The sequence below is a fragment of the Pristiophorus japonicus genome, chromosome 13 (genome assembly GCF_044704955.1).
Source record: "Pristiophorus japonicus isolate sPriJap1 chromosome 13, sPriJap1.hap1, whole genome shotgun sequence".
Lineage (NCBI taxonomy): Eukaryota > Metazoa > Chordata > Chondrichthyes > Pristiophoridae > Pristiophorus > Pristiophorus japonicus.
In genome coordinates, this window is record NC_091989.1 from 37,010,164 (window position 1) to 37,026,340 (window position 16,177).

At 46.0% G+C, this 16,177-nt stretch overlaps 1 protein-coding gene across 3 annotated transcripts in view; it reads right to left on the bottom strand.

Annotated features, from left to right (window-relative positions):
* LOC139278518 (voltage-dependent calcium channel subunit alpha-2/delta-1) overlaps positions 1-16,177 on the bottom strand; it is a 794,302-nt gene that overhangs the window by 35,777 nt on the left and 742,348 nt on the right. For all 3 annotated transcript variants that reach the window (XM_070897372.1, XM_070897370.1, XM_070897371.1), the window contains 3 exons: positions 5,212-5,279; positions 3,676-3,714; positions 2,535-2,606 (listed from right to left, as the gene is read on the bottom strand). In XM_070897372.1, the coding sequence (XP_070753473.1) occupies positions 2,535-2,606; positions 3,676-3,714; positions 5,212-5,279 (179 nt within the window). The remainder of the gene's footprint in view (positions 1-2,534; positions 2,607-3,675; positions 3,715-5,211; positions 5,280-16,177) is intronic.

The window sequence follows — 16,177 nt, forward strand, 5'->3', positions numbered from 1 at the left end:
GGAATTGCCTCAGGTGTTCTCCTGATCAGCTGCCATAAATGTGTCAGAATATCATCGGAAATCCCGGATAAACCGTGTCAGTGGGCTTTCCAAAGTTGTGGCGACCGATCGGGAGAAGCCTCGAGGAAATTCCAGGCGTGCAAGTCAGACATCAATTACTTTGCACAAATGATCGATGTAATTGATAAATACAGAGCAACACAGGCATCATAAACACTACAAAATATTACTTTGAAATCATCATCATAGGCAGTCCCTCGGAATCGAGGAAGACTTGCTTCCACTCTAAAAGTGAGTTCTCAGGTGACTGTACAATCCAATGGGGGAATTACAGGCTCTGTCACAGGTGGGACAGACAGTGGTTGAAGGAAAGGGTGGGTGGGTAATCTGGTTTGCCGCACGCTCCTTCCGCTGTCTGCGCTTGGTTTCTGCATGCTCTCGGCGACGAGACTCGAGGTGCTCAGCGCCCTCCCGGATGCTCTTCCTCCATTTTGGGCGGCCTTGGGCCAGGGATTCCCAGGTGTCGGTGAGGATGTTGCATTTTATCAAGGAGGCTTTGAGGGTGTCCTTGAAACGTTTCCTCAGCCCACCTGGGGCTCGCTTGACGTGTAGGAGTTCCGAGTAGAGCACTTGCTTTGGGAGTCTCGTGTCCGGCATGCAGACGATGTTTGAAATGGCTTCCAAGAAAACCCAAGAAAGAAATAAATAACAGCACAAACTGGATGCTGTGATTGCCTACAAGATAACAGCGACTGCACTTTATAAAGTAACACCACCGGCTAATTCTGCCTTGAGTCGAGCACTTCAGAGGGTCAATCAGACCAGGGCCCCGATTGTAATTCGGGATGAATTTTGGGCAGGCGGACACAATGTGGACAGCGGGATCGGGTTCCGGGGGCGTCTTATGGGATTCCCACATCTGAGAAGAGAGAGCTTCTAAGCTTGAGCACAGAAGAGCACTCTGGCTTCTTCATCATTCCCGGCGAGTCCTGACTGGCCTTCACCTGGTGGGAAACCTGTGGTGCCTCAGTTCAAATGCCATCATCGAGACTCGATGTGCATATGTAAGGAAGGACCTCGTTGACTGTGTGTGGGTGTCCTTGCTGCCTGCCCTGGAGAGCAGGTTAATATCCCGGACAGCTTACGAGCGAGTAAGTAACTTGGGCAATTATAACTGCCCACCTGCCAGGCGAGTAGGTTTAAATCCTACAATGGATTTCAGACCCCAATGAAATATTGAGCTTCCACAGCGCATGCCCCACCCAGTGGAGCTGAATGCAGAGCAGCCAAAGCAGCGGACCTTAAAGGGGTAGCATGAAGCTGCTCGGAAAATGTGCTGGTTAGTTTTTTTTTAACAATTTCTGTTGTTCAGGAAGAGCATGAATATTTTTCCTGGCCCCACAAAAATCGACCTACACCCGGCGGTCCACCTGCAGCATTACCACCGCCTCCCCCCACCCCCCACCTCTCCCCGCCCTCTTACTATCACCTGGCTCCCTTCTTAAAGCCTTTGCCAGCTCGGCTCTGTGGAAGACCTGCCGGGTTTACCGCCCCCAATTGACGAGCTACCTGTCAGAAACAGTTATTTTGCACTGGCAGTTCTCTGACTTTATTTAAACATGGCTCGGATCACCAAAATCGATCGATCCCTCTCAGTCATTGGCCCTCAGGCTGGTGGTCCGATTGTTGCGCACACCACCTGCTCAATATACGCTTGACATGAAAATCGTCCCCCACGTTTTTCAGGTGGAGGGCTTGACAAAAATGTAAATCTGGGAGATCTAACTTCTGGGCAATCAGACCGCAGGGCCGGGCATGGCAGTCTCGGAATCTCCACATGTTATCAGTTTCTCCACGATCAGCTGACAGATGGAGCATTTTTTAAAGGTTTTCCTTCCCTCAATCTGGTAAGCTGCCAAAATTTCCGCACCTGAGTGACAGGCAGGCCAGACACTGACCGCTTGATCAATCGATCAGGAAGCTTGTGTTGACTAAAGAAATGTTGCAATTGTTAGTTTTTTTCTTTTTGTTAATTGTGTGTCAGGCAGGAGCCATCGGTGTTGAGGAATTGACCACTTTTCCACTGATTGCATCCAGCACTACTCGCTCAGGTTTTGCATTGGATTGATGCAATGATTCCTAGCTATCCAATGAGAATCAGAAGAGCAGCCCCTACTATACCAGAGAGACATATCCATTTTCCACACTAACTATACATGTAGCCTCTCATAATATTGCTAATTTAGTGCCAATTAGGTTTGAGCAAGGGCCAGTTTTCTGCTATAGGAAATAGTCTGGGATGAATTCAAACCCAAAGGTGCAAGGACCATGTGCAAACCCATTGTGTCGCCTATTCTTCCCTTACTTTAAGATTATTGCCAATGTTTGTCCTGAACAAAATCAATATTATGACTTCAGAAAACATTCCTGTAAATGTGCGAAGGAAACAGGTTCATCATCTTTAACATAATGCAGCTATGGAATAACCCGAAGGATTAAAATTGATCAAGGCCGAGGGGCAGATGGGAATTTACCTTTCCAATATAATCATCCTGGTTTGACATGAGCAGGAACCCACCATCGTCCAATATAACACAGTCAAAGTGCTGTAGGGAAAACACCGGCAAAAGTGATTAATACAATCTGAACTGCATAAACATGCATCTATGCAACTTTTTGGACTCCGATACAGTTACAGGCTAATTTTCACTTAAGGCCCTCCCAGTTACTGCACAATAGTCAAAGTCAGTAGCTTGCATGAGATTTGCACTGCGGACTCACACTCACTAGGCTGAGATTGTCCAAATGGTTTCATTTGGCATTAATGTCAAGTGAATATTTTATCCGCAATCCATCTCAGTAAAAAGTCTAATCCAAATGAGGAAAGATATTTTTTGCTCTTTTATAATTATAATTAATCAACAAATTCTATTACAAGTTTATGCTGACATGAAACTGCAAAACTCAAATTTCAAGTTTCATTTTCAAAATGTGTGTAGCAAAACATTTTGCAACGTACTGACAGGAATATTTCAATTCATGGCGCTCACAATTTTCCAGTCCTTAAAATGAATCAGAAAATGAACGCCCCGAATCAGGCACACTGACCTCTGGGTCAGGTCCGTGATCCGTGCATCTCTTGAATGAAGCACACAAAATTTATTGATATGTAAATCAGGCGCGTGGTGTGAAATCGCCTCCATTCTTGGTTTTCCAATCAGGCCGGAATGGATTCAGGATTATCTCCATGCTGCCTTTGGCACAACTCCTGGAACTTTTATTGCCCGTGTATGCTTGTCAAATCAAAGCTATTCCTGACCTTATTAAAATGATTCTGCTCCATACTTTACCACTAGGTTGGGCACGACCACCATTAACAGACTGTCAGCACTACTTATTTTACAAATGTTAAATGCCTGACTACCACTGACAGTATTTCTTTAGCTGGGATCAATTTATTTTACTTTCTGAAACAAGGATTGAAACTTGCACATATTAAAATTTAGCTCAAGAGCAAAAAAGGCAGAATTTGGGCAAGTTTATTCCACAGAGCAGCCAGGGAACAACCTACTCTCAAACCCTCCACTGGAGAACTCTCATGTTGACAAAGGAAAGGCAAATATGTCTTCTTCTGGTCGAACAACACAGGTGCTGTAAAGGTGAGCTCAGTCTTACCTTGCTGTTCTTTGTGCAATCGCAGATCTCTCCGTAACACTACAACAAAAGCATCAGATTAGTACATTAGAAAAGTATTCGCAATTTAAAATTAAGACACATAAGCCATATTTGCCAACTGCTGTTAATTTGTTATTTGGACCTTTGGGAGATGATGCAAAGAGGGTTTCAGTGGGGATAGAGTGAGCAGGGTTTCAATAAAGGTGGACAGAGAGCAGCACTTCAGTAGGGGGGTGGGAATGGCAAGCTTTTGGTGGGGCAGGGAGAGAGAAAGACAAATGTGTATTTGAAAAAGGGAGCGTTTTTTTGAGAAATGAGGGAGGAGGATGAGTTAGGTGCTGCTGCGTGAGGGAGTTGGAGAAGGTTCAGCTTGATTTACAAGTAAAGTAAGGCCCTGAAATTTGGATGGGTTCATTCAGACAGTGCATGTGCAGTGGAAGAAAACCCACGCTCGCCCTAGCCCCAAACCAGAGACGCTACCCAAGCTCCTAATGCAAGGGTGATCCATCCTTATTCTATAGAAGGCTAGGGGCATTTGGAAGGCCTAAAAGAGACTCACACCAGCTCTCAGCTGATGAGAGTTCTGCTGAGGCCTTTTAAATACCCGCTTGAATTTGAAGTGCTGTTATAAATGGTGTGGAATCCCAGTGTAACCGGCTTCTATATTCCAACTTACCCAAGTGGAAATTGACCATTCAACCCTCTCCAACCGCAGGAATTTCAGGACTTAAATATATGACGTGGGAAATGGTAAGGTGTAATTGGAAGTGAAGTCCAGAGTATATAAATTAGAATTGTCCTAAAAATCGAGTCAGTATGGGTGTCAACAGATTGTCCAAAATATGTTCAATTGTAATAATATTTATGTTTAGTACTTCTGAAAAACTTTAAAATTAAGATAACCATGAACTATCTGCACCCACAATCGACAAACTACCTCTGAGAGTTAACAACAACAACCTCTATTTACATAGCGCCTTTAACGTAGTAAAACGTCCCAAGGCGCATCACAGGAGTATTATTCGACAAAGAAATTAACACTGAGCCACATAAAATGAAATTAGGGCAGGTGAGTAATTGCTTGTTGAAAGAGGTAGGTTTTAAGGAGCGGCTTAAAGGAGGAAAGAGGTAGAGATGCGGAGAGGTTTAGGGAGAGAATTCCAGAGCTTAGGGCATAGGCAGCTAAAGGCATAGCCACCAAAGATTGAGCAGATTAAAATCTGGGATGCACAAAAGAGCAAAATTAGAGGAGCGCAGACATCTCGGGGGGTTGTGGGGTTGGAGATTACAGAGATAGGGAGGGGCGGGACTATGTAGGGATTTGAAAACAAGGATGAGAATTTTGAAATCGAGGCGTTGCTTAACCAGGAGCCAGTGTAGGTCAGCGAGCACAGGGGTGATGGATGAGCGGGACTTGGTGCGAGTTAAGACATGGCTAGCAGAGTTTTGGATGACCTCAAGATTACGTAGGGTAGAACATGGGAGGCCAGCCAGGTGTGCGTTGGAATAGTCAAGTCGATAGTTTCATGCTCTTACCTTGCTCTTACTTACTACTTTTGTGAAGTTTTCCATCCAGGCATTTACATCAAGCTTTATTCCAACAACTGCAACCCAAGCAGAAATACACCCATCAGTGAATTTGTGTTTTGTTTTTTGAACTCTCTCTATTTCATTTAGTTTTTTCCTAACTCCCCATTATACCATGCATCATTCTTCAGACAAGACACAGAACCATCAATCTGTCAACATCACTCTGTTATGTCTATTCAAAGTGAGGTGAAAACAATCCTCCCAGTGTTCTTCCCTCTTGCGAGCCTACCTGGCCGAGATTGGCAATGTATTCAATAGTGCATTATCGGTGTGAAACCACAAACTCAAGGATGCGTTCTGTGCTCTTTATCTGGGGTAGATTTTCTGAAGTTACCACAAAAATTAGCAGCTCACAGGAAGCTGGGAGTAACTCATCCTTGTAGTTTTGAAGAGGCCATCACTGTGCTAGATGCCAATCTGCATGCAAACTGTTCAAGTTGCTCACAGGAGCAAAAGGAGTTTGGATTGTGAATGTTTTCAGACCCCTTCTGTAAACAAACTGTACGATAGTGATGGGTTTTACCTCTTGCTATGAATGAATAAAATCAGCTTGACAACATTTCATAATTTTCAAGCTTAATTTTCTTGTCTATATTTATCTTGGGTTCAAGTGACATCCATTAAGAAGTTATAAAAAAAAAATTGTAAATCCATTCTGACAGTACAGCAGAAATGCGCACACAATGGGGTCAAGTTTCGGGCCGTGCCGAGAACGGCGCAGCCCCGACATGGATGCCCGTTTTTCGCACCTAAAAGCGCGACAAAAATCTACCTCGTAATTCTCGGGCTCCTTGCTGGTCCCTGGGAGCTCGGCGCAGCGCGCAGACAGCAGCGGGGGGCGGAGCCACAGAGGCGCGCCAATTCTGCAAGTGGGGGGGCGGGGCTAAGTCAAATGAGGAACGTCATGCCGGCAGCCCTGCGTGTGCACGTTGGAGCGTGTGCACACGCACAGTAGCCCATAAACATTGGCACTCGGTCATTTTTAAAGGAACTTGAAGAAAAGTGCTGATTTGTCTCGTGGACCTCTGGAAAGGCTTGGGATTGAATTTTGGTGATTTTTTAGTGTCTGAAGGAGTGTTTTAGCAGCACTGTTGAATAAATCACCTGCTGAAATCAGTGAGTGCTGCTTTTCACTGCTAGACTTCCAGAACAGGTGCTGCATAGGTGCATGCAAATTAAGGACTGTATGTTTTGAAAAATCAGAGTGTCAATTCAATACAGCAATGGAACAACGTCCACCAAGAACAAAGAATTTCTTGCATGAGGAAGTAGAGATATTAGTCAACGTCATTGAGCAGAGATGGCAGGAGCTAAATACCAGCGACAGAGGTTGCATAAAAGTGCCACCTAAAGAAATGAAGAAACATTGGAACCAAGTTGCAGAAGATCACTGCGCAGTGGTGCATACCATGAGATCTGGAAGCCAGTGTAAAAAGAAATGGCACGACCTTGGTTAAGTAGTTAGTGTAAGTAATATTTTCATTTTTTTATGTAATCGTAATTGTAACGTGACTATCTGTATGTCCCACCCTGCAGAAAGGCGCAATCTGTAAAAAGTTATATTTTACTTTTTGCAGAAGAAATTGGCCCACAACAAAAGGGAAGCAACTCGGACAGGAGGAGGCGTGCCCAATCTGCTTCCACTGACACCCTTGGAACAAAGGGTAGCTGCTATGATGAGTTGTACATGGAGAAAAGCAATCAGTACAGCACAAGCTGGGCCCGCACGCGAGGAAGAGGGTAAGTCCTGAAAATGCATCGTGGCCCTTCAAATAAACCTGCTGCCTGGCCTGCTATGTGTGAGAGTACTCATGCCACCCTTCCTGACCCCTCCCTTGCTGTTAAACATTTGACTATTCTGATGTATTTTGCAGAACATGATGATGTTGATGATGATGATGCCAACCCTGAGGATCCTGAAGATACAGAACAAGAACCAGTACAACCAGATGTGGACGATCCAGACTGAATGATGGCTGCGATGACTGAAATGTCTACAGGGGAGAGCTTCCAAATTAATGTTTATGAGCCCCCATTAAGGGGCATCAGAGTTTCAACTCTTTGTATAGGTTCTGGTTCCACCTGCCATGGTTTTGATTCCGATGTTGCGGGTCCCAATGGTGCTGCTGGTGTAATGCAGCAGTTTACAGCCAGTGCACCACCGTCCGAGCCTGCGCCTCCCACTCGCATAGATTCTGGTTCCACCTTTCATGGTTTTGATTCCGACGTTGCAGGTCCCAGTGGTGCTGGTGATATAATGGAGCAGTTTACACCCATTCACCCACCATCCCAGCCCACGGCTCGCACTCTAGTACTGTCGTCTGGAACACCGAGCACCCCACCGTCCCAGCCCGTGCCTCCTTGTGTAGTGGTGCCGTTTGGAACACCGAGCGTCCCAGCGTCCCTGCCCACGCCTCCCAGTGTAGTGGTGCCGCGAGGCAGACCCAGGCAGAGGAGAAGGAGCTTGGAGACACGCTCTCCTGAGATGCTGCGTGCAACAGATACGGCTCAGGTTGTGGCATTGGGTATGGAGACCAGTGAGCTTACCCGATCACTCATCGGTAGCGTCAGCGCAGTGGGTGAAGAGGTGACGGTCCTGACGGGAGAAATAGCAGTAATGACACGGGAACTTAGGGAGGGAATGTCCGAGGGAGTGCAAGTGTCGGCACAGGCCGTCATGGAGGTAGCTGCTGCAATAAGGGCACACAGCCCGGCCAATCAAATGACACCCTCATGAAGAAGTGAACATTCACTGAGATGTGGATGAGAGATGGTTGCAGCCTTTCTTTGCTGCTTTTTTTCTTGTTCTTGATGTAGCTGTAGTAGCGTTTTTCAAATTGAAATTGTTTTGTAAGTTTTGTAACTTTACAACTTATAAGTGATCTTAGGGTTTTTAAGTGATCTTATAGTGTAAATGCTCTCACTTTTTGTAACTTATTTAATTTTGTACCTAAAACTGATCTTGAAGTTTAAATGATCCTAAGAGTGTAAGATTTTTCACATTGAAATTGTTCTGTAACTTTACAAGTTTATAAGTGATCTTAAAGTTTTTAAGTGATCTTCGTCATATTAAAAAGTGAAGTTTGATACAACAAATATTTTATTACAGTGACGTTAACTTTTCAAGAAAATATTTTTTCATTAAAACTGAATCATGTTCCATTAACACAACACAACGTAGGAACGACTCCAAAGAATAAACATGTCCATGCGCAACAGTGGTTGCAGAGCCCTCAGGCATCAGTAATTGAAGCTTTCACGGATGAGCTGCTGGCGCAGGGCTCAAGCAATCATTAAAGGAGCACGATGGACGGCCCTCCTCCGACTCGTGCTCCGGCATCAGTCACTTGCATGCTTTCCTGATCATTGTCATCATTCTCATCCTGCTCTTCCAAAATACTATCATCAGGCACTGGACCCTCACGTGGGTCTTCTGGTTCCACTACCAGCTCCTGCTGCCTCATGATGGCTAAGTTATGGAGCATGCAGCACACAACAGTGAAGTGACCGACAATCTGTGGAGAGTATTGCAAGTGGCCTCCGGAATGGTCCAGGCATCAGAAATGCTGTTTCAATATGCCAATGGTCCTCTCAATGATGCTGCGCGTCGCAATGTGCGCCATGTTGTATTGACGGTCAGCTTCTGTCCGTGTCACGCGTAGGGATGTCATGAGCCAGGTGGTCAGGCCGTACCCTTTGTCTCCCAGTAGCCAGCTCTGCCCTTCGGACTGCTGCTAAAACATGTCAGATATACGCTGTCGCGTAGGATGAACGCATCGTGGGTGCTGCCAGGGTTTCTCGCATCGACTGACATGATACGCTGCTTGTCGTCACACACAAGCTGCACATTGATGAAGTGGAAACCTTTTCTATTCCTGTACTGCTCGGAATCCTCCACAGGTGCTCGCAAGGCTATGCGGGTACAATCAATGCAGCCCTGTACCTTTGGGAAGCCAGCAATCCTGAAGAAGCCCACAGCCCTCTCATGGATCGCTTGTGCGGTCATTGGGAAATTGATGAAGTCATTCCTCCGCGCATACAGTGCAGCCGTGACCCTGGTAAACGTAGGCATGTAGTGTACGTTGAGAGATGGCGCACACATCTCCGTTTGTAGCCTGAAACGATCCCGAGGCATCGAAGGCAAGTGCAGCTGTTACCTTCACTTCAACAGACAAGGCAGTTGGGCGTTCTGCTTCTGGGCTGAAAATCTGCTCTCGGCATATCACAGATCTCAACGACAACTTCCCTGCGGAAACACAGCCTTTTGACACAATCAGCCACGCTCATGTCCAGGTACGAGCGCCTGGCTCGATATTGCCAACGTGGGTAAGGTCTCCTGCCCATCAGCCTACGGGCTATGACGTTCCTGGTGCAGTGAGCTCTAATCAATTCTCTCCTATGCAGTGAATTGCTGGCGAACCATTGCACAATCCGTGGTGTTGACAATGCAGCACCCATTCTGCAATTACAAATTTAAGTTTCAAACTGCCTCTCCCTGTCCCTGGCCGAATGGCCTCAGCTTCCCTCGGAATTGTCGTCATTTAGTTTGCTCCAGTTCTAGTCAGTTAGAACAGTTTCACTTTGGAACAGAATGTTTTTTTCAAAAGGGGGCGTGTCCGGCCACTTACGCCTGTTTTCAAAGTTTCGGCAGTGAAAACTTACTCCAAACTAACTTAGAATGGAGTAAGTGAAGATTTTTGTACCCTCGAAAAAACCTTGTCTACACTTTAGAAAATCAAGCGTAGGTTACAAATTAGGCATAGGGAACGAGGTGGGAGGGGGATGGGGGGGGGGTGAAGGGAAGTCATTAAATTCTACAATCAATCCTTAGTTATACTTATACAAATATTATACAAATAAATCCAACCTGAATAAAAATTTACAAACAAAGAAAAGATTAAATAAACCATGTTCCTACCTGTGTGAAATAGCGGCCGCCTTCGAGCTGATGTGCTTCAGGCAGGCCTTTCATGTTGGAGACAGGCAGGGGTGTGACATCAGTGTCTCGACAGCAGCGGCAGCAAGCAGCCTTCGAGCTGAGCTGCGGTGCTTGAGGCAGGCCTTCATTCTCTTCGTGACTGGCCGCGAAGAAGCAACACCGGATGGACTTGAGGCCATTCGGCCATGAGATAGCAGCGGCGTCAGTGGCTGACCGGCAGCCGAAGAAGCAACACAGGACACACGCAGCTCATTAAGGTTCTTGAGGCCATTCGGCCATGCTTTAGGGGCGGCGTCAGTGGCTGGCCGGCAGCCAAAGAATCAGCAGCGGACGGACGTGAGGCCATTCGGCCATAGGATATCAGCAGCGTCAGTGGCTGGCCGGCAGCCGAAGAATCAACACCTGACACACGCAGCTCTTTATGGTGCTTTAGGCCATTCGGCCACGCTGTAGGGGCGGCGTCAGTGGCTCAACAGCAGCCGAGTCCTTTTAAAAATGGCCGAGTGCCAATGTTTGTTTGACACTGCGCGTGCGCGCACGTTCCAACGTGCACGCGCAGGGTTGCCGCACCACGAAGGCTCATTTAAATTGGACCCGCCCCCCACTACTTATAGAATCGGCGTGAGTGTTTGGCTCCGCTCCCCGCTGAGAAGAGCGTGCCGCGCCAAGCTGAGATCGAGCTCCGAGGAGCCGGAGAATATTGGAGTTTTTTTTTAGCGCACTTTTAGACGCAAAGAACAGGCGTCCAGCTCGGAGGTGCGCCGTTTTCGGCGCGGACTGAAACTTGGGGCCATAGTGTGGGTCATAATGAGGTTAGAAGGGGAGAAATAAAAAGTCACAAGCCAAGGTTGCTGACACAATAAATGGATAATTTGTTAAGGCTTGATCGAGTATTTGACTATAACAGGGTGGGATAAATTGTTCGAATGTGAATCTATAGACCACCAATGAAAACGTGGCAGACAATTTATGTGCAGCAAGATCCCACAAATAACAATGAGATGAATGACGAGATAATCTGTTTTAGTGATGTTTGCAGAGGGATAAATATTAGCTAGGGCATTCACTGATTATGAGAATCAGTGGAAATGGAAAGCAGGCAGCAAAATATGATTGAACAGATAGATGTGCCATGACTAGCAAAATGGGGAAAATTAATTTTGTCTGTTCCACCGTAAATCTTAAAACAAACTTATACGGCCCCACCTCCAAGGGTTGTGGTGTGTTCCGAGTGCTCAGGGTGGTCTTGGCTTCGATCCCAAGTCTCTACTGCCCTAATTTCAGTTGCTGTGATAGTGGGGCTCTGTGAATTCAAACCCCACCACGGCAGCTGGGGAATTTAAATTCAGTTAATTAAATAAATCTGGAAATTAAAAAAGCTAGTACAGGGTTGAGCGTCCAAAATCCAGAGTTCCGGAATTCGGAATGTTCCGGAATCCAGACCAATTGGTGGCAGGGTCATCCGGAATCCGTAAAATATTCCGGAATCCAGATCCGCCGACCCTGCCGACCTCAGAGCCCCACCGCTGCCCGACCTCGGGCCTCACCTTGCCGCCGCTGACCTTAGCCCGCCACCACTCGCCCCGTCCCATTCGCCGCCGCTGCCCTTACCTCGGGGCCTCCTCACCGGCCCACCCCAACACCTCCTCTGCTATAGGGCCCGCCGGCCCGAACACCTCCTTGGCGGCGGAGCTCACCAGAATAGCTCCACCTTGGCGGGGCCCCGCCCGAACACTTCCATGGCGGCGAGGCCCTGCCTGACGACCTCCTGGACAGGGCCAGCGACCCGAACAGCTCCTCGGAGAGCAACCCCATCGCCCCCCCCCCCCCCCCGCCAACCCCCAACCCCCTTTCTGACATTCCGAAATCCAGAAATACTCGAACCTGGAGTCAGGTGTTTCCGCATTCGTGACATCAGAAACGCGTTCTGAAGTCCGGAAAAACACGAAAACCGGCTCGGCCTCGGTCCCGAGGTTGCCGGATTCAGGACACTCAACCTGTATCAGTAATGGTGACCATGAAACTACCGGATTGTCGGGAAAAACCCATCTAGTTCACTAATGTCCTTTAGGGAAGGAAATCTGACGTCCTTACCTGGTCTGGCCTATATGTGACTCCAGACCCACAGCAATGAGGTTAATTATTAACTGCCGTCTGCAGTTCAAGAGGGCGGCTCACAACCAACCTTCTGAAGGGATGGGCAATAAATGCCGGCCTTGCCAGCGACACCACATCACGAACAAATTTTTTAAAAGCACGGCAGGGAAAGGCAGCCAGGGTTCTCGTTCCTCATCATTATCCAGCAGCACCCTGCTGGATGTTTCACATAAGAATGGTTATCAAAGACCGCGTTCAGCTTTGGTTGTGATGATCACCATGAAGGAAAAAGGCTTGCGTTGATGCAGCAACTCAAAATGTGTCATAGATTTGATTTCAGTGGAGTGAGTCTTGTTTTGACAGCAAACATGACAGCCACTTTTCAACACAGCAAGATCCCACAAGTTGTGTCCGCAGCCTGCCTACAGTCAGATGAACACTCTGCTGAAACCTTCATTTAGGTGCTGTCCATCCATCTGAATGTATCTGTATCTGTCAGTGATGCACTGCTGTCAGGAGCTGGGCTTATTGAGCAGACACAAGGGGATGAATTAAAAGTTTGTGACAGTAGCTGCAGACATAATTTATAGTCCACCAATTATTCTGGCACGAAAAAGGAAAGATTGGCTCGCATTTTAATTAAATGCTTGTAATAGTTTTAATGATTAACTGGTAATGAATAGTACAGGAAACTCCAGATAAGCACATCTCTGACCCGAATCCTAACATAAAATTAAAACATAATGCTTCAGGACAACAACAACTTGTATTTATATAGTGCTTTTAACATAGTAAAACATCCCAAAGCATTCACAGGAGTATTATAAGGCAGCACATTTCACACCGAGTCACATAAGGAGAAAAATAAATGAACGGCTGGGGTCCGGAATTCTAGTGCACACATCTATTTCCCTTTCAATCCCACTGTACAGATTTCCAGTGTCCTAGAACATCTCTCATTTCCTCCTTTGTACAGAATTCCAATGAATCAAATGACCTCCCATTTCCTCCACTACCAGGTATTTCCATAACCACTTTCCACTCATTAATGAACAGAATTCCAATCGACTGGATTATGAATTTCATAGAAACATAGAAGATAGGTGCAGGAGTAGGCCATTTGGCCGTTCGAGCCTATACCACCATTCAATATGATCATGGCTGATCATGCAACTTCAGTACCCCATTCCTGCTTTCTCTCCATACCTCTTGATCCCTTTAGCTGTAAGGGCCACATCTAACTCCCTTTTGAATATTTCTAATGAGCTGGTCTCAACAACTTTCTGTGGTAGAGAATTCCACAGATTCACAATTCTCTGAGTGAAGAAATTTCTCCTCATCTCGATCCTAAATGGCTTACCCTTTATCCTTAGACTGTGACCCCTGGTTCTGGACTTCCCCAACATCGGGAACATTCTTCCTGCATCTAACCTGTCCAATCCCGTCAGAATTTTATATGTTTCTATGAGATCCCCTCTCATTCTCCGAACTTCCAGTGAATTTAAGCCTAGTCGATCCAGTCATTCTTCATATGTCAGTCCTGCCATCCCGGGAATCGGTCTGGTGAACCTTCACTGCACTCCCTCAATAGCAAGAATGTCCTTCCTCAGATTAGGAGACCAAAACGGTATACAATATTCAAGGTGTGACCTCACCAAGGCCCTGTACAACTGCAGTAAGACCTCCCTGCTCCCATACTCAAATCCTCTCGCTATGAGGGCCAACATGCCATTTGCCTTCTTCACCGCCAGCTGTACCTGCATGCCAACTTTCAATGACTGATGTACCATGACACCCAGGTCTCGTTGCAACTCCCCTTTTCCTAATCTGTCATCAATCAGATAATATTCTGCCTTCCTGTTTTTGCCACCAAAGGGGGTAAACTCACATTTATCTACATTATACTGCCTGCCATGCATTTGCCCACTCACCTAACCTGTCCAAGTCACCCTGCAGCCTCTTAGCATCCTCCTCACAGCACACACTGCCACCTAGCTTAGTGTCATCTGCAAACTTGAAGATATTACATTCAATTCCTTCATCTAAATCATTAATATATATTGTAAAGAGCTGGGGGTCCCAGCACTGAGCCCTGTGGCACTCCACTAATCACTGCCTGCCATTCTGAAAAGGATCCGTTTATTCCTACTCTTTGTTTCCTGTCTGCCAACCAGTTCTCTATCCACATCAATACATTACCCCCAATACCATGTGCTTTAATTTTGCACACTGATCTCTTGTATGGGACCTTGTCAAAAGCCTTTTGAAAGTCCAAATACACCACATCCACTGGTTCTCCCTTGTCCACTCTACTAGTTACATTCTCAAAAAATTCTAGAAGATTTATCAAGCATGGTCTTCCTTTCATAAATCCATGCTGATTTGGACCGATTCTGTCACTGCTTTCCAAATGCGCTGCTATTACATCTTTAATAATTGATTCCAACATTTTTCCCACTACTGATGTCAGGCTAACTGGTCTATAATTCACTATTTTCTCTCTCCCTCCTTTTTTTAAAAAGTGGGGTTACATTATCTACTCTCCAATCAATAGGAACTGATCCAGAGTCTATAGAATGTTGGAAAATGGCCACCAATACATCCACTATTTCTAGGGTCACTTCCTTAAGTACTCTGGGATGCAGACTATCAGGCCCTGGGGATTTATTGGCCTTCAATCCCATCAATTTCCCTAACACAATTTCCTGACTAATAAGGATTTCCTTCAGTTCCTCCTTCTCACTAGACCCTCGGTCCCCTAGTATTTCCGGAAGGTTATTTGTGTCTTCCTTAGTGAAGACAGAACCAAAGTATTTGTTGAATTGGTCTGCCATTTCTTTGTTCCCCATTATAAATTCACCTGATTCTGACTGCAAGGGACCTACATTTGTCTTCACTAATCTTTTTTTCTTCACATATCTATAGAAGCTTTTGCAGTGAGTTTTTATGTTCCCTGAAAGCTTACTCTCATACTCCATTTTCCTCCTCCTAATTAAACCCTTTGTCCTCCTGTGCTGAATTCTAAATTTTTCCCAGTCCTTAGGTTTGCTGCTTTTTCTGGCCAACTTATATGCCTCTTCTTTGGATTTAACACTATCCCTAATTTCTCTTGTTAGCCACGGTTGAGCCACCTTCCCCGTTTTATTTTTACGCCAGACAAGGATGTACAATTGTTGAAGTTCATCCATGTGATCTTTAAATGTCTGCCATTGCCTATCCACCGTCAACCCTTTAAGTATCATCCGCCAGTCTATCCTAGCCAATTCACGTCTCATACCATTGAAGTTACCTTTCTTTTTCAGGACCCTAGTCTCTGAATTAACTGTGTGACTCTCCATCTTAACAAAGAATTCTACTCTTCCCCAAGGGGCCTCGCACAACAAGATTGCTAATGAATCCTCTCTCATTACACAACACCCAGTCTAGGATGACCAGTTCTCTAGTTGGTTCCTCAACATATTGGTCTAGAAAATCATCCCTTATACACTCCAGGAAATCCTCCACCACCGTATTGCTACCAGTTTGGTTAGCCCAATCTATATGTAGATTAAAGTCACCCATGATAACTGCTGTACTTTTATTGCACGCATCCCTAATTTCCTGTTTGATGCCATCCCCAATCTCACTACTATTGTTTGGTGGTCTATACACAACTCCCACTAGCGTTTTCTGCCCTTTGGTGTTCCGCAGCTCTACCCATACAGATTCCACATCATCCAAGCTAATGTCCTTCCTTACGTTAATCTCCTCTTTAACCAGCAACGCTACCCCACCTCCTTTTCCTTTCTGTCTATCCTTCACTTTCATACTGTATCTCTTGAGGCACAGGAGTGCTAAGTGCTCCTAAAATTGTCACACAATGGCAGCTTCCTGTGC